The following is a 25,926-nucleotide window of genomic DNA, read 5'->3' as shown; positions in this document are numbered from 1 at the left end:
CTCCCTCCCTCCTCCCCCAGAGGAAAAAGGGGGCTCCGCCACCCCCTCCTCCTCCTCAGCTAGCACCGCCCTGGCTGTGGGACCCACTCATCCCACTGACCCTTCCCGCCCTGGGAGACCCTGCGGCCCACCCACCCTCCCCTGGCAGGTTCGCAGGCTCTCTGTCGCTACTGTGTTCCTTACGGGTTTATCTCGCAAGGCCCAGCCCGCTCCGCGTCAATGTTGACAAAGGCGTGGGTGTGGCCCTGAGTGGGCGGGGCAGACGCTGGGAATCAGCCCCGCCCCTTCAGGCCCCGCCCCCAAGTGCCTAAACCCGGGTTCTCACGTGGCTGTCCCAGCTCTCTTCAGAGTCCCTCCCAGACAGGTGCGACACGCCGCCCCTCGCGGGGACCAGGTCCTGCAGGGGGTTGCGACCCTCCGGAGAGTCGACAGGGCAGGGGTTGGGGGGGCGGGAGGGGGGTAAGGCCTGACTGGGGGTCTTGGATCCCACTGCCTGGAAACATCCTGGCCCCACGCCTTTCAGGAGAGCAGCCTTAGGACCATGTGCCCTCCCCCATCTGGCTGCAGGCCGCGGAGGAGCAGTGACACGGTCACCTCACCGGGGCACAAGAGCGGCTCCTCGGAAGTCGACGTGGTGGGAACCGCTAGGGACCCGAGGAAGTGGAGTCTGTTGCTGTACCCTCCGGGCCACCACTGATGGCCTAATGGAGTCAGAGGACAGCCCAGAAAAGAGCCCTGGGTCCCTGCGAACAAGGAGGTGTCCCTGCTTTGCTTTCCCGCGGCTGGGGATGTGTCACCCTGCCCAGTTGTGCACCCACCCCATGGGGACAGCGCTTGGGCCAGGATAGAGGGGTGGGGGGTGGCAAGGCTCGGCTAGGTTGGTGGGCAGTGCTCCCATGTGAAGTGGGGGTATCCACTCTGCTCCCCACCTCAGTGTAAAAGCAGGGAACTGTCAGCTGTGTGTGGCTATTAGGCCCCCCTCCTCGCTCCTGCCTTGGGAAAGGCTCCCAGTGACCGTGTGGGGTTTTCTTTGTAATTTTCTGGGTTTCCTCACCTTTTTAGCGATGAACATGTAAGGTTGGTCTTTCAGGTAAAGCAATACACGCCGTTTCCCCTAAGCCCTGCCTGTAGCCCCTTTGCCATACCTGGGTATCAGGCCTGAAACAGTTTGGGGACTTTCTTTTCCTCCACTGCCAGTCAGAATAGGGGTTCTCAGCCCTTGCTGAAACTTTGAGTAAAAATGTGACGCCCACTCTCAGGATTTGGGGTTTAAATGGTCTGGAGTGGACTTAAGGGAATCTATGTTTTTAAGAGCCGTCAGGTGATTCTAATGAGCAGTGACAGCTGAGAATCACTGAGCTAAGAGATGGAGCTGTAATGGAAGTTTGGGAGGGAAAACTGGAGCCCACATACCCTCCTCCTCCTGAGTGCTGGAGGGTCCAGTATATCCTCCTTGGAGATCAGGTGCTGACCATGCCAATTGTGGCTCTGGGCCTTGAGCAGCCTGTTGACCCGTGGGCAGTCCCAGCACAGATCTGCCATGTAAGCATTCCAGTTACTCGGAGGACTCTGCCACAAGCCCCCAGTGCACCCCCCATCCATTAGCTCAACAGACTATCTTCCCAGGCTGGCTTTCCCCAGCCACTCTTCCCCTTCCCTCCCTGACTTCCTGTCCATTCTTTGGTCCTGAATACAGACGATATGTGCGCAAACAAGAAAATATCCGGAGGTGAAATCTCAGTATGCCAAGTCCCAAGTAAGTGGCCTCTTGATGCTGTGTTTCCTTCCCACCTATTCAGAGGATCTACGTTCATGCAGACACCTCAGCTTCAGGAGTTGCCACGGTTCTCAGCTGTCTGTCTGTCTGGTTGTATGCAGAGGTGTGAAGCAGTTGTGGGTATGGGGGCAATGCCAGAGAGGGCGGAAGGAGGGAAAGAAGAGGGCCGGGGGCGAGCAGAGCCAGGGAGAGACACGGAGAGAGGGGAACACAGCCTAGGAGTCCAGAACCAGGGGGAAAGCTGGGGTGACTCCTCTGGCTGGGCAGCTGCCCCACTGTGGAGAGGGCAACCTAGGGGCATGGCACAGACTAGCTGTGGGGGATTTGGGGTTTTGTCTCTGGGTAGATAGTAGGTTTCCTGGGCGGACCCACACACTGAGTCCTATGTTGTCCAGGACGAGTATACGTGCCTGGTGGAGGCCTGTGATAGAACAGAGACTGCAAAGAATTGTCTCACTGGCCTCAGGTTTCTCATCCATGAAATGGGGAGAAGACCTGGCTAATGGGATTGTTGACACTGGTGTTATCTGAATTAGGGATCGCCATGAAGCAACAGTCCTGAGAGTGGTGTGGCCAGGCCCAAGGCTCTGCCATGACTCCCTAGCAGAGGGGCACTTGCTGCCTGTCTCACCTTTATGTACAGAGGGGCTGGGCTGAGGACAGTGCCTGGAGGATGTCTCACTGTGAGAAAGCTGTCTTGGCTATCTTTACTCTTTCTAACCCTTGCCATGCTTCACCTGGTAATCACAGCATCTCAGCCAGCATGCCCATGGGCTCTGGGTTTAGGTACCATACTCCACACACAGGGCCGGTGGCTCCCATGGGGTGGGGTGGGGTGGGGGTCTGTACCGGGAAGTCCGTCGGCAGGGCCGGAATCCCGGTGCAAGCAGAGTGAGCCACACCGCTTCTGTCTGCAGGGCCTAACATTGGGCAGGGTGGCCCTCCAGCGTCCCCGGGGGTCAAGGTCGGTGGCTCCTGGGATGCCGCGTCCCTGCTCCCATCCACCCCAGCTCTGCAGACGCGGGGGCCCCGAGAGCCCCGAGGCGCCGCCGGCGTGAGGCCGTGCGGGTGGAGAGAACAGAGCGGAGAGCGAGCGGAAAGAGGCGCGGGCGCTGGAGAAGCAGTCCATCCACAAGAGGGCGCAGTTTCACGTGTTTATTTTTGGCAGGAAGGAAATCATTGCAAACCTCCCGGGGGACAATGCTCGCCCCTGGAAACGTGCACATTCCACATGTAGTATTTCCCAAGTAATGCTGGCTTGTTTGTCACATTCAAACGTCCAACAGAAATCCACGACTACCCAGGCACCAGAATCTCCACTACCGGGGGGTGGGGGACAGGGGGGTGTTAGTCTGCAGAGAAGCTCCCTGGAGAACCGACAGCAACAGACACCATCAATTTTACAGTGAGACAGGAAGAGGCAGCCAGTAAGATTTTGCTCAGGTAACTGCAAGCACTTCAAGCCACCTCCCCCCGCTCCGCGAACCCTGGCTCGCCAACTGTCCATCACAGCACCTTTAAAAGCAGAGGCACAAACGTCACGAGTGTTTGACCATATAGGGCTGCGTGGTTCTAGATTTTATTAGAGAGAGGTCTTTAAAATATAGGGTTGTAAAGTGTTGCCAGGTTATAAATTTACAGATTTCTTTTTTTAAACCAGAAGTTCAAATGCTGCAACCATGACAAGTCAGTGTCATCAGGGCCTCTTCACGTCTCCAAAGTCACCTCATCAAAACTGCGATGTCAAAGGAGCTTCCCCACCAACCCATGGGGGTGACAAGTAGTGTTCCTCCTTAGGATACAGATAACATTGTTTACAAACAGCTAATGGGTGAAGCCACAGACCAACACATAGAATTCCAGAGCAATGGAAGACAGAGCAGTGAACACCTCAGATGGGCCCGGGCACCGCCACCCAAGGCCCGGCCAGAGATGTTGTCACATCATAGGGGCCCGAGTCCATGACCCAAGATCTCCTGTCCCAGATCTTAATATAAAAAATACTTCCCAGGAGACTATATTTTAACCTGGTACGCAAAGGACCAAGAAACTCAGGAGGCTGGGTTTCTCTTTTGGTTAAAGAGTGTGTGTGTGTGTGGGGGGGGATATTTTGGTAACATGGGGAGCATATGGCACAGAGAAATAGCTAATGGGGTTCATTAGGTTTTAAAGCCCACAATTTAATAAAAGGTAATAATTAAAAACAATACCCGTATTTACCTTAAAAAACATAAACCCCAAACATTCATCTCATTTCTTGGCCTTAATGTTAGAATTCTATTGCTTCATTTACATGTAGATGATTAAAAATATAGAGAGAGATATAGATATTCTGATTATGTACATAAAGCAGAATCAGGGCTAAAATAAAAATTTTGGCATTTTGGAGTGTGGTCAACTAAGGTGCACAGAGTCCAGAAGGCTCGGCGGGGGGGGCTGCTGGTTCCTGCCCCCCTCCCCCCCCGAGTCAGTCTGTGTCTGCGGTGGCTGGAACCGGGCTCCATCCCCAACAGCCGTGCAATGGCGCTCGCAGTTTCAGGAACTAGCAGGTGCAGTGTCTGGCTCAAGCTTGCCAGTGTCTTCACAGAAGTGGGACACTCTTCCTAGGTTCGATTCCCCTGAAATACTCTAGAATTTCAGTCCTCTCTGCCCTCTGTACCGGAGAAGACCGTGTGATGCCGGCAGACAAGAGGGCAGGAGGGAGGGTCGAAGGCTGTCCCCAGGACTGATTTCTGTGTGGATTTCAACGCAGGACAGACACCTGACTGCAACATTCAAGAACATTTAAGGCAGCGGGTCATTAATGACTAGTTTTCCAAATCAAGGTTTAGGGCATGTGCAGATCTGCCACATGACTGCTGTTCTCTGTGGTAATGCCTGACATGGGGCGGTTTTTACCGTGACCGGCATGGGGATCACTGGGTTCTGCACACTCAGAATGCTGGGGCGCCTGGCTACCCCCGGACACTTCTCTTCTGAATGCACGGCAGTCCACAGCCCAAAGTGCTGTTGGGAGGACGTGATTATTTTGTGAACGAAAGCAAGAACAAAACTGCACTTTGACACCCATCTTCAGACTTGGTGCCGGTCGCTCCCACTGGAACTCTGGTGGAGGCCCACCCCACAGAGGACTAAGGCAATGGTGCCGACACGAAAGGGTTCTTTTAAATTATTTGTTAAGAGCAATACTTTATAGACTGTCTGGTCAAACAAGGAACATGGCACTGCTTCAAACAGCTCCCCGGGAAAGGCTGCAAAGGAAGCCCCAGCCCAGGGAGGGCACCCCGCCTCTCCTGGCTCAGGGGGGTGAGTTCCACATCTGGACAGGTTTCCCCAACCCCGGCTCAGAAAATAGTCTGTGCTTCAAAAGAGAAGACCAGGAGTGGACTTGGGCCACATCAATGCGGTGGCCAGTTGAGGCCGCGCGTTCTCAGGGGAGAACGGTCGGCTCATCACAGTAGCTGATGTTGGGGGCCATTCAGAACGAACACCACGCCTGTGTGGTGTGCTGGCCCCCGTGTCTTTGTTCCCTCCCGACCTCCCGCGGCCGGTGCCCGGGAAGGGATGCGGTTGGTGCAGTCTGCAGTGGGGGCGGGCGGGGGGGGGGGGACACCTACGTTTCTGACCCTGTCCAAGCCTGCAGCTTAGCAGGGAGCAGATTCTGAGCATAGGCACGGTGGCAAGGAACAGTGTTAACAGCCGCTGGTCAAATCCATTCGGTGGCAGCGCGGGAGCAGCAAAGAAAATTCCCAAACAGCTCCGTGTATATCCAGCTTTTGGAAAGGAAACATTTAAAAATCAAGACACAGACTTTTTTTTTTTTTTTAAATATCCGGGGGTTATGGAGTTTCCTGGAACTGCTCTACCCAGAACGACAGCCACGGAATGAAAAACATACAGAAGTATGGTAGTGGTGTGAAAGCAGAGGTGATGGTGCCACTTTTCCAGGGGAAAGTGTGACCACAGGACATGACTGTCACCACCCGAAGTAACAGTGATACTATAAAGGTATCTACTGTCTCCTAAAGTGTTGAGCCGCACAACTGCAGATACATTCCAAACTGGGTCCGTACTGAGCGGAGACGCTGCCACGGTTGCTGAGGCTCCTGCCGGGAGTCCAGCCCTGGGGCGTGTCACCGGGTGTCAGAGCACTCACACCTGCTGGGGGACAGGCTTGTAGGACTCACCTCCATCCCTCGCCCCCCACCCCCCGGGTTCTAGAAAATTGTCATATTCGTCTTTTTAGAGAATCTAAGACAATAAAAGACTAAAAGATGTCTGGAAATATGTTGTGTAGAAAAATTAACTCTTGGCTTAAAATAACATTCAAAAAGGCACTTCATCCTGTAGGAAAGAGATTCTGAGTTGGGTCAGCTGCTCCAAGCTGGGGTAGAAAGGGACAGGTTGTCTGCTTGGAGGAGAGGGCCAGGGGGACAGTTGAAAGGAAGTCTGATAGATTTCAAGCTTTTTTTTTTTTTTCCTTTTTTTTTTCTTTTTGGTATGTTTTAAGAAAAGCAAATCCAGTAAAATGCATGTCCCTTTAGGAAATTTGTTAAAAGAGTTCATTTTAAAATAGTTGTTTCTGTTCTTAAAAAAGAAAACAGGTAGGTATGGCCACGTGGACCTCATGGCCTGGAGCGTGGAGTGTCCTCACTTCCTGCTCCCAGGGAGTGGAGGCCAGGTGGGTCCCCGAGGCCGGAGGCTCCAGGGCGCACGGGCGGGAGGCAGACAGAGGCCGGCGCTACCTACTGCAGAGTCTGTGCAGCACGCCGTACACGTCGTCCTCCCGGCTCAAGCCCTCAAAGAAGGGGATGAGGTCCAGCAGCTCTGTGTCCGTCATGTCATCGAACCAGGACTGCACGGGCACCTGGAAGACAGTGTGTGGAGGGGGCAGCAGAACCGCATCCAGCGCTGGGGGCAGCTCCTAGCCTGACTGGGCCCCCCGCACTTTAAATCTTTTCTTTGGTAAGGAGGACAGGTATCTAAAAACCATCATCATCGTCATCATCATCATCATCATCTTGTGTGTTCTCCCGTCCCAACTATGATCGATCCAAAGCTACCTGGTTTGGGAGGAAGGCAAAGTCAGTGTATTTGCTTTTTAAGTGAAGTCTAAATGCCAGTTTGCGTGCATTTGCCTGTTTTGATTTCCTGCCACAGAAAAGCAGGCCAAGGCGCAGAATATAGGAGAGCTGGCCTTGCTACTTGCCAGTTTCAAAAGCTCTTTCCATTGTATCCCACCAGCTCCTTACACCTCACCTGGAGCCAGAGGCTACCTGCCAGCCACTGACACCAGGGAGCCCACAAACAGGGCACAGGAAAGCTTCTACTTGGGGTCACTGTGCCATGCTGCACGGCAAAGGGAAGCAGGGAATTTCCTCCATCCTCAACAGTGATCACTTAAAAGCAGAAGTATAACATTTCAGGACAGTCTGAGCCATGGGCCCAGACAGGATTTACACTTTGTTATAGAGGGTGGGGAGGGGTGGTAACGGGTGGTGCAAAAGAGGTGCAAAAGAAGGGATGTAAAAAGAAAATTTGCTGGGCGCCTGGGTGGCTCAGTCGGTTAAGTGTCTAGCCTTCGGCTCAAGTCATGATCCTGGGGTCCTGGGATGGAGCCCCGCATCGGGCTCCCTGCTCTGCTCCTCCCTCTCCCTCTGTCTGCCTGCTCTGCCTACTTGGTGTTCTCTCTCTCTGACAAATAAATAAAATTAAAAAAAAAAAAAAGAAGTTTGGGGAAAATCAAAGAAGTTCAAAAGTAGTATTTTGGGCCCTTTTACAAATCTAAAGACTGCTCAGAAACAAAACAATTCATTGTATAATTTAAAAATATAAACAAGGTAAGGATTAACAACAACAACAAAAATGACTACTCCTAGGGGAAGGGCAGGAATGAGGGAGAGGGCAGACATAGACATAAGACTTCTCTAAATCAATCTCTGTTGGTGGTTTTGATGTTGGAATCATGGAAATATGTTACCTAATTGCAATAAAATTAAACAACTAAGAAAAGAAAGCAATAAAAAATGAACCTAAATATATATAAAGTTGGTGACATAGCCACAGAGAATTATTTCAAGTGATTTTAAAACATAGTGTTCTGCTTATACATTTCTCCAAAAACCCCTACATGCATTTAATTGTCTTAGTAGTAGTAATAAGGTTAGTACTACTATTTGGAAACTATTGAACATGTACAATAGACTAAGTCAAATAGGTAATGATGTTAATATATTTAGGAAACGAGCTTCAGCACAAGAGGAGATACAAATACAAAACCAAAACCAAAGAAATGAAATAAAAACTGTTATAACATTGAATTGGAAAAATCAATATGAATTTATGATTTAATTTTATTCTAAAAATTACGTATATTTTAGCTCTGTCCAGTATAAAGGGCTAGAAGCAAAGGATATCTCAGTAACAATGAGAATCCACCCAAATTGTGGTCTCTAAATACCATTTCCACTAATAGGAACCAGGCTCCATAGACAAGTGGTTGCTTCCAGGGCTGAGGCAAGAAATGGACAAGATGAGCATGGAACATCTTGTTGCACCAGAAAACAGGAAGCGTTCAAAGACTATTGTTATAGGAAGGGATGTCCGCTGTCCAAAGGTGAACATTTGAGCATCCAAAAGAATAATAAATGGATTAGATTATAACAATAAAAAAATCCATGAGTTCATATTAATACCTAAAACAAATTCACTGGCTGCTTTTGGAAGTTGCTAGAGCACCACCTCATTTCTCTGAAGACTGAAGAATGAAAGAAAAAGAAACAAGACTTTACCCTGACTTCCTGATTCAAATACTCAAACTGAATTTAGGGTAATCTGTAGTCGATGAGGGCAAGTTTGATTAAAAAAAAAAACAAAAAACAGAGTTCCAGCCAATAAATGTGGAAAGAATGATAGAATTTAGAAATCACCATTTCATAATTCTTAATGAAACAGTTGACGGAGGAAATGATCATCAACAGCTGTTCATTTTTAGGTGAAAGGATGATGGGGGATTTGAAAACAGATGAACAGGCTAACAACACCTGAATCCAAAGACCAATTTAAAATCTTTAAAGGGGCACCTGGGCAGCTCAGTCGGTTAAGCATCCGACTCTCGATCTCAGCTCAGGTCTTGATCTTGGGGTTGTGGGTTTGAGCCTCACATTGGGATCTACATTGGGCATGGAGCCTACTTAATAATATAATAATAATAAAAGTGAAATCTTTAAAAGTAGGACAGCCTGACATTATATGCCTCTTGATGTGATACCGTAAGTATACACTATCACCAAGATGTATTCTTTTTTTTAATTTTTAAAAAATTTATTTATTTGAGAGAGAGAGAGAGAGAGTCCAAGTGGGGTAAAGGGCAGAGGGAGAAGCAGACTCCCCGGTGAGCAGGGAGCCTGATATGGGACTTGATCCCGGGACTCCGGGATCATGACCCAAGCCGAAGGCAGATGCCCAACCGACTGAGCCACCCAGGCGCCCAGCCTATGATGTATTCTTGAAAAAATTGAAAAATTTGAAAAGTAGTAATCTACCTACTTGTTTAAAGGAAATATGGCAGTTAGAAAAACACAGTAACACACAGTAAAACAGCCTTTTGGTAATAAGGCTGCAACTAGACAGATCCAGAAGAGAGGAAATTTCTATAAGGCAAATAACCAGAATTCTTCAACAAGTAAATAGGATGGAAGAGAAAGGGAGAAGGGAGGGAGAATTGTTAAGATTATACAGGAATTACTAGATACATTATTAACCAAAGCAGTGCTTGGACCTTGTTTGATTCTGAGTCAAACAACCCAAATGTAGGACAACCTTTTGAGATGATGGGGAAAATATGAACACAGTCAGGGTATGAGATAATATTAAGAAACTGTTAGTTGTCAGATGTGATAATGGAATTGTGATTCTATTAAGAAGTAATCCTTATCTGTTAGAGACAAATGACAAAATGAATTATGTTGAATTTGATTAACTCACTAAAACGAACATGTTTAAATATAATAAATTTGGAATGTTTACTCAAGTAATCACTGCGCACTAACTAAACGAATCTAGCTTGATCTCAGTTTTTTGTTACAAGTGGAGCCACAGAGTTCTGGCTTCAAGGAAAGGACCCTGGGGAAGCTTTTGTTGCGTCTGAGAAGCCCAGGCTGGGGAGGAAGCCTCCTGTCCAGGGTTGGCTGCTTGAGCTGAGGGCCAGCGTGGAGGTACTGCTGAGGGCTTGGCCATTACCAGCAGGCCTGGCTGGCTCCTCTCCCCCTGGAAGTGTAGGCTGGGAAGCGGGAGGGCATCTCTCTCTTGCTCGGAGAGTCATGCTGCACCCAGTGAGCAGGCACTAAGAGCTGCCACGCTCCAGGGAGTTTAATGTAGGAAGACATCCTACATGTCTTTTTAAGACATCATTAGGAGGCACAAAAGCCTGGCAGGCTTGTCTGAAGGCCTTGACTGAGGTGTTCTTATTCATTCTTGGTTAAGAACTTCTGCTGAAGAGGTCATCCAAGCCTTTTGAATCTACAGGACTCGTGAAGCCAGCTCCAGGAGGTTACTGACGGAACCCTTCTCAGTAACAGTATGAAAAATGCTAAGATCCAGGCTCACTGAGCACTTCCCCAATGCAGACAGCATTCTAGAGCTTTTTACGCTCTGCCACACTTGATCCTCCAACCATCCTACAGGTCAGCATCCCTAGAATCCCCATTTGATGGACGAGGTAAGTAAGGCTCAGTGAGGTTAAGTAACTTGGTCAGTGCCAGGTACCTGCTAAGTGGCAGAACTGGGATTTCACCCAGGGAAGGCCAAGAAAGCTGGCCCAGGTGCTTGAGGGCACAAAGGTGGAACTGGACGGGGCCCCGCCTTCTCTCCCCCTAGGGCCACTTACTGCATTCTCGGGATGGAAGATGTACGAGGCGGGAGAATTGTCCACAATGATCACTTTGCTCAGCTCCCGGCCCAGGCGACTCAGGTCTTTCACGTAGTTCCCACGATGGAAGACGCAGGATTCTCTGAAGAGCCGGGCCCGGAACACGCCCCAGCGGTCCAGCAGGTCGGCCACGGGGTCTGCATACTGAAAAGCAGGTCACAGTGAAGGCTAGGCACCTGAAGGAGCCCAGAAACCCAGGCCTCCTGCAGCAAGATCCGCATTACTTTTCTAGAAAGGGATTTACATAATTGGATGTGTTTTAGGATCCTGGTTATTTTCCTTTCCATTTGTGTAAGATACCCTGGATTCTTCCATTTCCTTCACCTCTCATATCCAATCCATCAGAAATTCTTGGCAGTTCTGTCTCTTAAGAGTATCTGGAATCCACCTGCCCCTCTCTGTATAACTGGCACTACCTGCCCTGATCCCAACCTGTGTAACCTCTGCCTGGGGTTTGCATACTAAAAAGAACGTGAGCCTCCCAAAGAGGCTAGGGGGCTGACTCTTGATGGACACAGCGATTAATTTCCCCAGAATTGTTAACACTGGTGGTGGCATACATCCTTCAAGGGAATGTCTGAGTCTGGGGGCTCCAGGCCTTGGAGATGAATGTGGGAAATGTAAGCTTCATGAGGGCAGGGGCTTTCTCTCTTTTGTTCTCTGCTGCATCCCCAGTGCCCAAGACAGAGCCCAACACACAGTAGGCACTAAGTAAATATTTGCTGGGTGAACCCATCAATAAAGGAAACCAAGAGGAGGAAGCAGACATAGAAGGGCTCTGACAGTCAGCAGAGGGTTCGTGTGGGCTCCTGGGTGGTGGGCCAGTGTGGCAGTGCTGGTTGGGAGCTGAGCCCAGAGCCAAAAACCGGGGAGTGCCCACCTGTCCACAGGGAGGAAAGGGCTGGAAGGCTGCACCTGGGAGCTGATGCAGCTGAGCCAGGCTGGAGCAGCACTGAGAGAAGGGTTGCAGAGACAGATGGAGGCGCAGGTGGGAGCAGTCCAGGAAGGGAGACTACACAAGGATGCTTAAGTGAGTGCTGGGGACAATGCCAAGCAAGAGTGTTTCGAATCTGCCAACCTTCCCCCGACGCAGCAGCCCCCAATCCCAACTCTCCATCTCCCCTGAGCGGGTGCAATCGTCCTGTTTGTTACTTCTTTAGCTGTCACTTCAGGCTCCTCGGCACCTCAGAGCACTGCCAGGAGAGCCATCTCCACTACAGTACCATTGCTCTTGGTACCATTCATGGGAAAGAGTGCCCACGGGGAAGACTGTCTTCCCTGAGGCCACGTTGTTTTTAGTATGCAAAAGTAAGGCCTAGGTTTTGGCTTCACTCTCTACCAGCTCATGCTTCAAGGCCTGGCAATGAGCCTGGCAGAATGTTGTGCAGGTGGGGTTCTCTCTCATCTCAGCCATGACCAAGAGATGGCTCAAACCAGGAATGCCCAGTCTGGCAAAGCGGGATGTCTGGGAACCTGGAGTCAGAGTCCTCAGCATGCAGAGGAGAAGAAGGGAGCTGTCCAGAGCCAGGAATTGTTGGGGGCAGTGGGGAATTGCATGTGAGATGAGCAGATGGCTAACGTGGGCCCCCCCAAAGCTCATCTCTGGGGACACTTCAGAGTCCCGGAGCCACCCATGGAGACACTGGTGGTGCCACCCACAAATGGATGGCGTTGGCACCATCAGAGTCAGGATGTGAGAGACAGTCATGGCAAGGATCTCCTCTGAGGAGTGGGGGCCTACCCTCTCGCCCCCCCTTGGCTCAGCACACCGGTGAAAGGGCAGACATAACCATATGGTGGGGGAGCCTTTAACTGTAGGAGAAGGCAAAGAAATCACTCTATGTGGTTAGAGCCAGCATAGATGCTGGGTCAAAGATTCATGCCAAGCTACAAGGCCAAACCATGTGAATTATTTTGTCATCATCAAGAATTATGATAACTAAACAAGGAACATCAGGAGCACTTACCACGTGACAGAGTCTGTGGGGCATATGGAGCACAGCAGGTGCTCCATGAGTACATGCTGCATATGAGTCAGGCCCTAAGCTATGCCCTTTACATGCATTATTTCATTTGATCCACTCCATGAGGTAGAGGGAATTATCCCTAATTTCTAGAAGACATGGAGTGGAGAGAAGTGAAGTCACTTGCCCGATCTCAGGGCTCACTAGGGCAGTCGGAACCCTCCTCTGGCCTGTGCATGTGGGTGAATCTTGGACATTCATCCTTCCCCAAACCTGTGTAAGCTAATGAAGGACACAAAGGCTTGAGCCTCTCGCGGTGGGCTGCCAGTCAGCAGAGGAGACGCAGATGCCCTTTCTCAGTTACACTGGACACATTGGAGATATCCTGGTCTGTGGACACCCAGCTCGAGGCGGCTGCATGCAGCAACTTCATGGAGCATTTGTTCCAAGGGCTCCCTGTCACCATGGTAACCCGGAAGCCTTTCAGGCTGGTACTGCGCACATGGCCTGCATCCATCCCATCTGGGATGGGAACCTGTCACCATAGCAACCGCTTCCCCCACCTTCACAGAGGGCTGTCTGATACTGACAGGGGGTTGGGGTGGAGTGGCTGGGGGTGCCCAGCTGGGGGCAGGACATACCTTGGCTAGGCTGGCAGTAAAGAGCACACACTCAAAGAGCTGCCCCATCCTCTGGAGGAACTCATCCACATGGGGCCGCTTCAGCACGTACACCTGCAACGGTAGCAAACAGCAAGCTGGTCAGTTGTGGCAGCTGCTGGGGGTGGCCGAGGGCCAACACCCAGGGAGGAAGAATTCCTGAATAGGTAACTGCTTCCTGTCCCCAGCTCTATTTGTGGCATGGACACCCCACCTGTGTGAGGGCTATGTAGGCAGAGGTGGCACTTTAGGCCAGACACACTCCTCAGACTGGGCTCTGGGTCTGAGTCTGGCGCAGACCCTCCTGCCAAGGGAGAAAGGGAAGCTGACCGCGGTACTGCAGGTCTTAGGGATTTTCAGAACCAGTGAGTGGCAGGGTTGTGCCATGTTTGTGTGAAATGACTCATTCTCTCACATGTGTTTCTTGGCACGTGTTCTGGGTCAGGGCCTATGTGGACAAAGGCCAGGGTCTGGGGGCTGTCCTTTGGGAGGTCCAGGCCCAGCCCATTGCCCGGCAGCTCTGGGATTGCTCCAGTTGCCACCTTCTACCCTTGACTGGAGCACCTCCCCTGGTCGGAAGGCCTGGGGTGGGAGGGCAGGCCCAGCAAAGCTGCAAGAAGGGCCTTCCGTGTCAGCTTGGGAAGCCGTCCACTTGACACCACAAAGGTTACTCTGCTTGGGCTTGGTACAGATGTCAGGGGACATGAAGCCAGCCTACTCCCAGGCCCCCAGTCAGCCATCGGGGAGGCCTCCAAGCAGAAGGGGGCAAAGAGGAGACTTTCCTAGAGTGGCTGCTGGGCTCTGTGCTCCTGAGTGGGGAACCTGAACAAATCTGAGGAGACTAGGGAGACGGGAGGGAAGGCAAAGCTGGTGACAGAAGATAGGGAAGGTGGGAGGAGGGAAGAACTAATTAAAACTTGAATAAATTCCATTTGAAATTAGCCACTTCCCTAAAATAAATCAAACTTATTAAAATTCAATTCAGCTTATATTCACTGAGCCCCAGCTCTGTGCTCAGCCTGAAGAAGTTACACAAATGAACAAAACGCAGGCCTTGCCCTTGAAGAGCTCACAGTCTAGAGCAGACATAAATAAAAGCAAATCAAGATAAGCATGCATAATGGCAGTTGTAGTACAGGGATATATTAAGGACAGTTAACTCCCCTCTCAGGGGGAATGAATCACAGAAGGTAACATTCAGCCTGGACCTTGAAGGATGAACAGGAGTTCACCAGGCTGATAAGGATGAGAAGTAAGCTTCTAGGCAGAGGAAACGGTATGAGCATGAGACCTGGCCTGAAAATACCCAGGTGTCAGAGCATGGCCGAGCCCTTCATGACCAGCCCTTCAGAGGAGATGGGGGATAGGAGAAGAAGTGGCTGAAGGGGAAGTGTGAAAGGCAGGTTGGGGGGAGTACGCGTGGGGCCGTGAATGGCAGGTGTTGCCGGCGGTCTATCCCGTGGAGTCACAGAGGAGGGGCGGGGCTCTGTACTGCACAGAGAATGCATTCTGTGCATTGCAGAGCAATTCTGCACGGAGGCAGGCCTTGGTGGGAACTTGGGGCCAACTGAACGAGTGGGGTAAGCACGGTCTGTGGCTGAGGGTGTAGCGAGGGGCCAGAGGAGCAGGACGGCCTGGGGTGGGTGCCAACAGGGCTGCGAGCAGCTGGGAGGCTGGGGTGGGGGTGAGGGCAGGGCTTGTGGCTGCAGGAGCTCCAGGCCCCCACTGTGTCCATGAGACTCCTTGATGCCAGGGAATGGGTATGGCCTGTGGTCCTCAGTCTCCTTGGGAATACTACTTGGAAAGCAAGCTTTCCTACACGCAAAGGGCAGGAGACTGATTTGGGAACTCTGGTTGTTGGTGCCTCTGGCAGGGGGGGAAGGTCCTGGGCCCGGATGCCGGCGTCCAGGCCCGCGTCCGCGTGCAAGTAACCAAGAATAGGCCCATTGGGACCTGCACAGCCTATCCTGGATTACTTGAACGAGGCCACGGCCTTCGCCAGGGCCTTGGTCCTCCTCTTGGCGCCTGTGGCTTCATTCCCTCAGGAGAGAGAGTTTCTGACCCCAATCCTGGGGCCCTGGAGTATCTACCACCATATGAATCACAGTGCAGTCTGGAGGGAGGCTGGGGGAGCTGGGGTGGCTCCTTCGAGAATGGGCTGGCCATAGCAGGTCAGGCCCCGAGGGTCATGCTCATAGTCTCGAGGTAAGAAGGATTAATTTCTCTCCTAATTCTTGCCATGCCAGTAGGCAGCCTCTCCTTTGTCTCATTACTTTGTAGCAGAAGCCAAGATAATAAATGAAGCCCTAACTGCTTCTCAGATGCTGAGTTAATTCAGCTGATGCTTTTGCAAATGTTAAATGCCCAAGTGCCTGCCTTTTGGCCCCCTGATGGCTTTTAAAAGCGTCAAGTGTGGAGACACTAGGGATAAGCTGCCTTTCTCAGGGCTAGCTTCCTGGCAGGACCTACTGGCAGGGGAGGGAAGGGACCAGAGCATCAGGAAAAGAGCCATGGGCCCAGAGGCAAAAGACTGGAAGTCTCATTTTAATTCTTCCCATTGTATGACCTTGAACCAACCCTTTCTCTGGCTGAGCCTCTGTTTCCCTACCTGGACAACGAGGTGGCTGGGCCAGCTGATTTCCAAGGCATCACCAACTCTGACACCCTGTACTCAAGGGCCAAAGAGACGACTGGCATCATTAAGGAAAGACATCCTTCTAAAATGGCTCAAGCACCAAGAGATATTTTCCTTCCTGGGATATAAACATATCAGGCCACAGACTGTCCCTTTAAGACCCTGGGGTTGACGAGGAAGATGGTCAGACCATGCCTGTGGAAAGCCTGACAAAATCTCCCCTGCTCCTCAACCTCCGAGGTACAATGTTGCAATATGTTCATAAATGAAGCTATTCCTAGAGAAGCGTCATGCAGATAAGGAGAAAAAATATCAGAACAAAGATGCATGCCAATTAACTAGGGCATCTATATTCAAATTTGCCTCCTGATCCGAAACACACCCTTCCCTCTTTATCCTTTGGGTTGGGATTTTGCTAAAGATTCACTGGAGAACACAGTGTAGGAGTGACAAGATCAGCCTCGAGTGGCTGGCATTGGAAACGGACACCCCTTCCCAAGATTCCCCCATAAGTGGGTGACTTGCGGCATTTTCCTGTTGCAGGCTAGGAGAGTAGCCGAAAGCCCTTACATGAGGAAGTTAATTAGACCGTTAAGCTAGGCCAGTGGGGGATATGGAAACTTCTAAAAGTCTGAATCAAATCAAAGAACTATTTGAACTTGCAAACACATCCAATATCTACAAACAGATTTTAGTTTCCCTTATAAACTCAGTATAAAAGAAATTCATCTCAGTGGGAAAAAAAAAGCAGAAAACCATTGTATTTATTTTACGAAACCTTCTCCCTTTTGATTTAGTCATAAAATTATTGATGAAATGGGAATTTAGAAGTAAGTTCAAAGGAAATGTAATTACCAAAAAATGTTACTTGCAACTCAGATTTAGCTTTGATTTCTTACCTGATGTATAGTTCCATCGATTTCAACCGGAACAATAAAATCAGCATTACTAATAGGCTAGAGAGAAAAGAAATGATAATTACTACATCTGAAAGAACAAAATAAAATTGGAAACTTTAGTAAGAATAAGACTTGCCTGGACCAATGTTTTTATTATTGGAAAAAACAGTTCAAGCAAAGGATGTTCAAGAATGCTTTGGTTCCTTAAAATAAGTACAAGGAAGAAAGCACATTTTTTTCTGTTCTGAGTTTCGTTATGTTTTCAGCATCTTGGTCCAACCTCTCTATCATCTTCCTGGCCTAAACTACAAAGGGTAGGGCGGCCTAGCCAGGGAATGGGGCTTCTCAGAAACCGCAGCTCTTCCCTAGAGCTCTGCCAGGATGATGCAGAAACACTGCTGGCCACCAGGGGGAGGAGGTGAGAGCCTGATGGTCCTAGAGGACCCTGCTACTTGGGGGAGAATGATTTGTACCGGACCCACAGATGCAGGCTGCCCTGTGATGGGCTGCTCAGCAGGAGATGCTGAGCACATGGACACAAAGCAGGGCCACAGACACGTGGGGTGAAGTCAGAGGCCACAAGCCATGACCTTGGGCAGGCTCCTTCCCTCTAGACCTTGGTTTCTCCTCTCTTCCGCGGCTACAGTAATGGGTCTGATGAGTACCCATGGCTCCATCGGTCCTGAGCATCACTGATTTCAGCCTTGCCCGGCACCGGCTCCTGCCGTGAGCTGTGGGGGAGAGCCAGTCCATCCTAGACTGCTCTGCTCTAACACAATGCCCAGCACACCCACAAACTTTTGGCATATTTAAAAGAACTCTTTGACAATATTAATGACACTTAAAATCCAAATATGATTCTTTGGCAGTTCTTGTGTAAGCCAATGCTGGGCTTACATATAGTTCTAAATGGAATTCCATCAATTAGGTGGAAACTACTCAAATGAACAGGCCCAAGAGAATCAGAAGAATGCAAACCCCTTGGGACAAGTAGGAGAGAGAGGGAGGAGAGCACATGTGTGGTGGCCACTGGGCAGGGGTGCAGAGAGGGGTGTGCGGCACGGAGTGTCTGGTCAGGATCTCTACCGGGATCTGCCTTTAAGCCCATCACTGTACACGTACACACACACACACACACACACCTTTGATAAGTAAACTGAAAATACATAGAAAATTCTAGATCTCAGAACCATTCCTAAGCACTCAGTAGGGCACCTGAGGCTTAAGATTACAATTTATTCACTCCTGTGGTTGGAAGGCCAAGGATGAGTTCGGTATTTTATAATGCTACAACTAAAATACAAAATCGAGGCGCCTGGGTGGTTCGGTTGGTTGGGCGTCTGCCTTCAGCTCAGGTCATGATCCCAGGGTCCTGGGATCGAGTCCCATGTCGGGCTCCTTGCTCGGCGGGGAGCCTGCTTCTCCCTCTGCCTGCTCTGCCTGCCACTGCCCCTGCTTGTGCTCTCTCTTTCTAGCAAGTGAATAAATGGAATCCTTAAGAAAATTTATAAAATACAAAATCATGCTAAAAACACAAGATTGAAGGAAGAAACTCTGACAAGGCATTAGCAGATTGTGAAATCATATTCCAAAGAGTACATTAAAGGAGAAAAACCATTCACCAGTTCAGAGCAAGCCTGAGCCTCAGTCTCTTCTCACGTGCTGCTGTAAAGGAGGCCATGCCAAGCCACGGTTCTCAACCTGGGTCTAAGAGTCTGTGTGTCGTACTGTTGTACATTTTCAAGGAGAGGCCTCTGAAATGCTCAGAACACTAAAAACCATACAATAAAGGTGGTTGTCAGAGGGCATGTGGGGAGGGTGTGTGAAACAGATGAAGGGATTAAGAGTACATATATTTTGATGAGCACGGAGAAGTAAGAACTGTTGAACCATTATGTTGGGTACCTGAAACTAATATAACTCTGTATGTGAAGTATACTCAAATAAAAAAACCCCACACCATAAAGATAATTTTGCTTGCAAACACAGGCAGGCCAGGGAAGGAAGAGATGAAGAGATGCTGTTCACATCAGCTCGTGGTGTAATGCCCTCCAAGCAGGCCCTGCCTTTGGAGGCAAGAACCCTCCATAAACCTCGGGCAGTCTGGCCAGTGTTGGGAGGAAGCCATGTAGGCTGAAATGGCAAATGACCCCTGCTCCAAAGGGCTTTCCTCCTGAAAAGTCCCGAGCAACTTGCCCACAGGGGAGAAAAGGCTTCCAAGGCTGTTCAGAGCTGAGCTGGGACACAAGGTCATGGCAGTCATGGGATCAATCCTGGAAGGGCCCTCAGGGTGCTGGGGAAGGAGGTGACACCTCCAGGCCCCAGTGGCCAGAGGGGCCACTTTCCCACCGCTAGAGGAGGTGTGGCTCCTCCTCCCCTCTCCCAAAGAACTCGCAGACAGCTGTCTGGCATCGTCCTGTTAAGGAAGATTTCTGTTCAGGGAGAAACAGGCACAAGGAGGATGTTCTGGACAGAAAGGTCTCCAGGTCAGTTTGATGGCTCTTTCACTTCCCAATTCAATGGTCAAGGAATGACTATGGGTCACATGAGACACATGCCCCATCATGGACGGTGCCTCTCACATCTCTCAGCAAAGGAAGGGGATTTGAGGGCTGAGGGTAAAAGGAGGAACAGGGTCTAACTGGCGAGTGACAGTGGAGCAGTTTCATCTCCCGAAATACCCCAAGAGAAAATAGGACCAGGACCCTTCTTCTTTCCCCCAGCTCCCTATTCCAAACCTTTTCATCATCTGCCTCTTTTAAACAACTCGTTTCATTTCAAAAACTGGAAAGAGGGTTCACAAAGTCACTTCTTAATAGCGTAGCCACAGCCAGTCCCACATGGACACCCTCTGAGAATGTGTAATTTTTGCTGTCCTTCTGGCAGGGAGTGGAGTGAGGAAGGGGACAGAAAGAAGCTGGGGCTTGATGCTCCCTGTGACATCACTGCAGCCCCGCCCCCTTAGGAGGGAAGTCATGCGGGTGGATGGATGCTCATTCAGCTATGAAGCTTGTAAAACAAACAAACAAACAAACAAACAAACCCAGCAACCTCTTCTCATGAAAAAGCTCAAAATAAATGGCTGAATCTGCCCAGATGCTGTCATTCTAGAAGTCTTCTTCAGAGCTGGACATCTTTCAGAAATTGGTCTGGGAAAACTTCCAAAATAGCAGGTTGCTTGACAGTTTAACGGTACCTGTCCTGCTCCTCCCAATAAAACATACAGCACTCTGACCAGCTTGACAAGTACACAGTAGTGTCCTGGGGCATGGTGCCTTTTGCCACATGAAAAGTATTTCTGCAGGGGTTGGAGGGTTGGAAAACTCAGATCTCCTAAGTAAGAATGAGGTCTCAGTGACACTGGCAGCCCAGCATTTCCCCCCCCAAAACTAACTATGTAATATTCAACTACTTGAGTTAATGTTTACCAGAGTTAATAAGCAACTGTTCTTGGGATTTCTTCATGCACAGTGAAGTCATACACAAACAACCACAAAATGTCATCCTTTTTTATTTTTACTTTCCAATACAAATGTGACCAAATCACAAAGATCATGGATTGCTTTCTTTGTTGATTTACCTTAAATGAACTGTGCACCAATGTTTCATCTAAATCAATGACCACACATTTCTTTCCATAGTCAAGCACCGTCACCTCTGGAAGGAGGTATTTAGCTGGTGGCTAAAATGAAAAAAAAAACAAAAAACAAAAAACAAAAACAAAAACAAAAACCAGTATTATTACCTTTATGTAAAAGACAAACCAGTGCCCTTATTATCGTATCATATTATGTCAATGAGGTTTAAATGAGATCAAACGTTTAAATGCCTGATTAAGCACATCACGGAATTTTATTAAAAACAACAGGACTAGGTAGTTAACAAATACTTTGCCATTGTCTGAATGGCTGTTTGAGGGCCTAGGCTTTGGAACCAGGCAAGCCAGGGTCTGAATATCAGCTCTGTCTCTTTCTTGGCTGTAAGCTGGGATAATAATACCTACCATGAAAGGTTGTTGTTAACAGCTATAACTGTGGTAAAGTGCCCAGCATTCTGCCCGGTACATACATGGTGGCTACTGTTATTGTTAAAATGGGCTACGCAAAAATAAATGTTTGATTATATTAGCTACTCTCATACTTCCAGGCCCATTTCCTGGGGTCATATTTTGTCTGAAATTCACTGTGGTACAGAAATATAGTTTAGAGCTATACTGGAACCACAGTGTTTGTTTTTGTTTGTTTTAATGACTAAAAATTTTCAGAAACTTGAAGAGTACCTACAGACCCACCAGCAAAATGCAATCCAAAGTGAGTTCCAATAATAGGAAACAGAAATAAAAGTGGTCAAGGTAAAGTAGTGTCTGGTGTCTGCCCCACTGCAGTATTAATACCGAGCAAGCGTGGCGTTGTTACCCCTTGGATTCTCAGTACCTGGAAGTTACACTTTAATCCACATGCTGTGTACTAATCAGAAAACCTATTTATGTCTTTGTGGTAGCTGAATCTAATCTTGTGATAAAGAGGTTGTAAAGAGCTAATAAATGGCTAGGTATCTTCAGCCAACCTCATTCTTGATTCAGAGTTTTATTTCTCTGGGCCTTGCCTCATTCGAGAGATGATGTGAAGTATTTCAGTTTACTCTGTGGTGTATTCAGTATCCAATGTTAACTAGCTAATTTTCTACGCTGGAAGGTCAAGCTCTCTCTGTTCAATATTTAATGCAAAACAAAACACACAGAAAATGTGTCCCTAGCCACTGAAGAACAGACAATTTAGCTTGCTAAAACAAACAAACCCCAAAAACAAAAAACAAGAAAAAGAAAAAAGAAATCAAGAGGTATTCCCTTTTAAATGGGTATTTCCTTTTTCTGGTGGTTGGGGGGAGGTTAAAGTGAACAGGAGTCAAGGATCCAGAGTTAATTCTGGACTTTGCTGGTTCAACAGTGAGTGTAACACAGGAAGCTGACAGGTAGGTAAATTTGCAAATGTGATGATCATCTTGTCTGGGCTGATGGGGTGAGGCTGCGTGTGGTGATTCTAATTTCACAGGGGCTCTCTCCAGTGAGTGTGGGTGTTTCCTCCTGTCCAGCGTCGTCCAGAAGAAAAAGGCTTCATGGCCTCCAACTCCCTTGGCTCTAGTTAAAGTTCACCAAGCAGTATATTCTCACCCAGCAACTGCAAGTGGCCTGGGAGGAGATGTGCCTTAGACATGGGGCATGGGATTTGGGTTCCTAGAAAGGACTCTGTCCTTCATTATAAGTCAACAAGCAAGCCGGTGGCTGGAAAAACTAAACTTGCAAGAAGTCCTGTAAAAGTGTTTTAAAAAGGCAGGGTATGATGAGCTCTGTGAGCGAACATAATAAAGAGGATTTGAGTTATTTTCTGTTGTTTGGGCCATAGCAGAAAGCATGCCTGTGACTAGAATAAAATTTGTTTTAATTTTTTATTACACAATTATGTAACAAAAACACATTCTCATTGTAAAGAATATAGACATGTAGCAGACAACTATTCCCTTTTCCTCGTGCCCCATTCCTCTCCCCAGATACCCCCCATTTTAGTTCAGTGTGTATCTGTCCACTCCTTTCTCAATGCGTTTATATACTAAACAACATTTTCACTTTATGTAATTGCTAGCCTGGAAAATAAGGCTCTAGAAATTCTATCCCTAGCAGATCTGAAAACATCAAAGATCTGCCAAAAGTGGCTCAGTTATTTTCCAAACCTGAGAATAAAAATTACTTTCTTAGCATATTTAACCCACACTTTGCAAGCATTCTCTGAGCTGACAGTATGGAAGAGGCCTCACAATACTACCGGAAGAGTGAAAAGAAGGAGAAGGGTGAGACTCCTCTTAAGCAAGTTACTGATCTAGCATTTGTGCTGCAGAGGACAAGGCCGGGCTGGGGGCAGTGGGCAAGGAGGTTCCATTAATCCTCAGCCCGCTTCCTAAGTGCACACAGCTTCTCTGAGAGCTTGGCTTTAGATTAATACAAATTCTTCAGACCACTAGTAAGAATTCTTCTGGACAGCTGTGTCCTTGGAACATGCAAGGACGCTATATAATTGCAACAGTGCTTTATTACTTCAATTGATCTGTTCAGGTGATGCTTGAATTATTAACTAAAAATGCCCTGAGGCAAATTTCCTCTCAGGCCATCATAGAACTGGAGAACAAGAGGAACACCAGTTATATCAAGAAGAGCCTTTTCTACACAAACCTCTTGCTCCAAAGCACATGGAGGGCACTGCCAGGGGGATGGAAGGGGTGGGGATAGGGGGCAAAACCATGTGGGTGGGGAGGGGGGAGGAAGGAACCTCGGCTTGCCACCCAAGGTTTCGGAAGGGCATTCATTCCAGTTTTCTTCCTGGGAGTAGGTTTGGAATTTCCCATCCTTGGTAGTGAACTGGCAGCCATGAACAGTTAACTCTAAGGTTCTTAAGAGTACCCACCCTACCCACTCGCTTCCTGGCACATCAGACTGGGGTTTTGTATGTAAGAGTCCTCAGGCTCAGAGTCTGCACTCTAGGCTCCCCAAGCCACAGAGCTGAGGGCAGAGATCTCAGGGCTTCTGAGGGAGGGGACAAAGAAAACTCTAGACCACCTTTAATTACAATCGTTGTTTCTTTCTTTTTTTTTTTTTTTTACAATCGTTGTTTCTGCTGATGGGTTCCTTCATAAGGTTTGGTGGAAAAAAGTATACTACTGTTTATTAAAAGGCTTAGGCAAACATCATAGACACCTGTTAGAAAATGCATTTCTCTTCTCCCCTTTTAGCACTTTTATGGCTCAGCTGCACTGCGACCACGTGTGGTGAGCATCAGGATGGAGTGATTCATGAAGAGAGGGCATGGGAGGAGTTGGCTCACAGCCCCAGTGGCATTCCTTGCTGGGGCCAGAGCATTTGAGTGCTCGCCTTCAGCCATGACCACCCGATCCTGGGGGGTTCTAAACCTGTCCCTCTGCTTCTTTCTTTACCCTTCAACATCTGACTTTTACTGGGCAGCCCACGAGGCTTCCAGTAAGATGTGTGGAGGGCCCCAAATCCCAGCCTATGGTTGGGAGGCCAGTGTTGCTGAGTGGTATGTTTAATGTCAAGTCCAGATAAAGATGTCACTTTCAAGAGGGGTATAAAAGCTGAATTAATCAATAAATGGTGTTGAGACAACTGCCCTGCCACTTGGAAAAGAAAATAAAGCTGGATCACTACTTCATGCCTTACACTAACATAAATTCCAGATGGGTCACAGATTCAAGTGTAGAGATAAAACCATTAAATACTAGGAGAAAATACGGCTCACAGTCATAGGGTGGGGAGATCTTTCTAAGAGCATGACATAAAATTCAGGAGCCATAAAGGATAAGATTAACACATTTGCCTATATAAAATTAAACTTCTTTGTGGCCAAAATGATTATAACCAAGGCCAAAAGATATACCATAGATTTGGGGGAAAAGTCCTAATTTCCTTGAAATTGAAAAAGATAACACAGTAGAACATCCAGAAGAAATGAATAGGGAAGAAGACATATAAATAATAAACTTATGAAAGGATGTTCATCCTCATTCATAAAGAAATGCAAATCAAAGCAATGAATTGATATATCATTCTTTACTTAGAGATCAGCAAAGATTAAATATTTGATTATCATCATTTTTGGTAAGGGAATGGGCAATCCCACACACTCCTGGCGGGAACATAAATTAGGCTTTCAGAGGACAATTTGGCTTTAATCTACCCAGAATGTAAGCTATATCCTTTGATCTAGCATTTCAACAATTAGGAAAGGATCACAACAGATGCTATAACCCAAGTCCATAAACATACGTGCACAGGAATATTCCTAAGTATTTGTAATAACCCAAAAGGGGAAACAAAATAAGTGCCATCAAGGACACATGAAAGAAAGAGGTAGATCACTCACTATGCACTAATATTTGGAAAGAGGTTCAAGGTATATTGTTTAAAGCAAAAAAATCTTGCAAAATTCTCATTTATGTAAATATGGTTGTATTTATTTAGATTTCTGGAAGGATACAGAATATTGAAAGTGGTTATTCCAGGGAGTGGGACCCTGCTGGGAATTTTTTTTTTTTCCTTTCTATTTTATTTCTTCGGTATTTTTTAAAACTATGAGCTTGAATTACTGCTTAGTAAAAAATCAAAAGACCAAAGCTGCACATATAAACAGAGTAGCATGAAAATGAAACAAGACGGCTATGGTGGAAAGCAGAGATGGGGGGGCTCCAGCTGGAACTAGTCTGGGTACCCACAGGCTCGGGGGCACCTTTCACCTTCAGGGACTGGAACAGCTTTCAGGAGTCTATAGGCTCTGGTTTGGGATTAGCACAAGCCTGGATTTTCCCATTTCCTATGGTACGGAATCCCAAGCTCACACAGGCTCCCTGACCAGGTCCCCTGTGATCCAGAAAGGGCAGGGCTACTCTGCTAATGTGACCTGCAACCTTGACAGGTGAGTACAGATTCTGCAGGGGATCCCAAGGCTCAAATCCTGGGGCTAAGCTGGCCTTCAGATGGACTTGGGTTCAGCTGTGCATGCTAAGCAGGCAGTGGAAATCACACCGAGCCCATCAGTAGATCTACTTTTCTGGAGGATATTATACGATGATGCAAGTTACTTTAGCTAGGCTTTGTTTTTCTGCAACATATTTCAGAGACTCACAAGGCCTGACCTAGAGTCTCATTTGTAGGAAGGAGTCAGTAGTTTATTGATCTAACACTGCACTAAATTATACAAGGGATCTTTCCCCCTTGGCTATTTCATTCTGGGATTCTAGAATGTATTGAGATTTCTGGGGAAAGGGTCATTTTCCTCGGTAGAGTTCTACCCTGACAATGCTCTTTGTTCGGCACTTAATGAACTTTGAGAAAAACCAGTGCTATGGGAATATCACAGGGAAGGGGAAAGCTGCTACCTGTCACCTGTTTAATGTAGGTAACTTTGCAGGAAAAATGTATGAAACTACTCTGTATAAAGGTTAAAAGGACACCTCTGGTATCAATCTTACCGGGTATCCCACTCAAACACTGGATACAAA

General features: G+C 48.2%; 1 protein-coding gene across 8 annotated transcripts in view; it reads right to left on the bottom strand.

Annotated features, from left to right (window-relative positions):
- Positions 1-2,918: 2,918 nt before the first annotated feature.
- CTDSPL (CTD small phosphatase like) overlaps positions 2,919-25,926 on the bottom strand; it is a 112,085-nt gene continuing 89,077 nt past the window's right edge. For 2 of the 8 annotated variants that reach the window (XM_027585434.2, XM_027585436.2), the window contains 6 exons: positions 20,444-20,545; positions 16,864-16,920; positions 13,312-13,404; positions 10,665-10,850; positions 6,527-6,644; positions 2,919-5,550 (listed from right to left, as the gene is read on the bottom strand). In XM_027585434.2, the coding sequence (XP_027441235.2) occupies positions 5,141-5,550; positions 6,527-6,644; positions 10,665-10,850; positions 13,312-13,404; positions 16,864-16,920; positions 20,444-20,545 (966 nt within the window). In that variant the 3' untranslated portion in view covers positions 2,919-5,140. The other 6 variants (XM_027585437.2, XM_027585438.2, XM_027585435.2 and 3 more) reach the window with 5 other exon arrangements.

The sequence above is a fragment of the Zalophus californianus genome, chromosome 1 (genome assembly GCF_009762305.2).
Source record: "Zalophus californianus isolate mZalCal1 chromosome 1, mZalCal1.pri.v2, whole genome shotgun sequence".
Classification (NCBI taxonomy): Eukaryota; Metazoa; Chordata; class Mammalia; order Carnivora; family Otariidae; genus Zalophus; species Zalophus californianus.
Note: the sequence above shows the minus strand (reverse complement) of the source record. Positions and strands in the feature narration are given on the sequence as shown.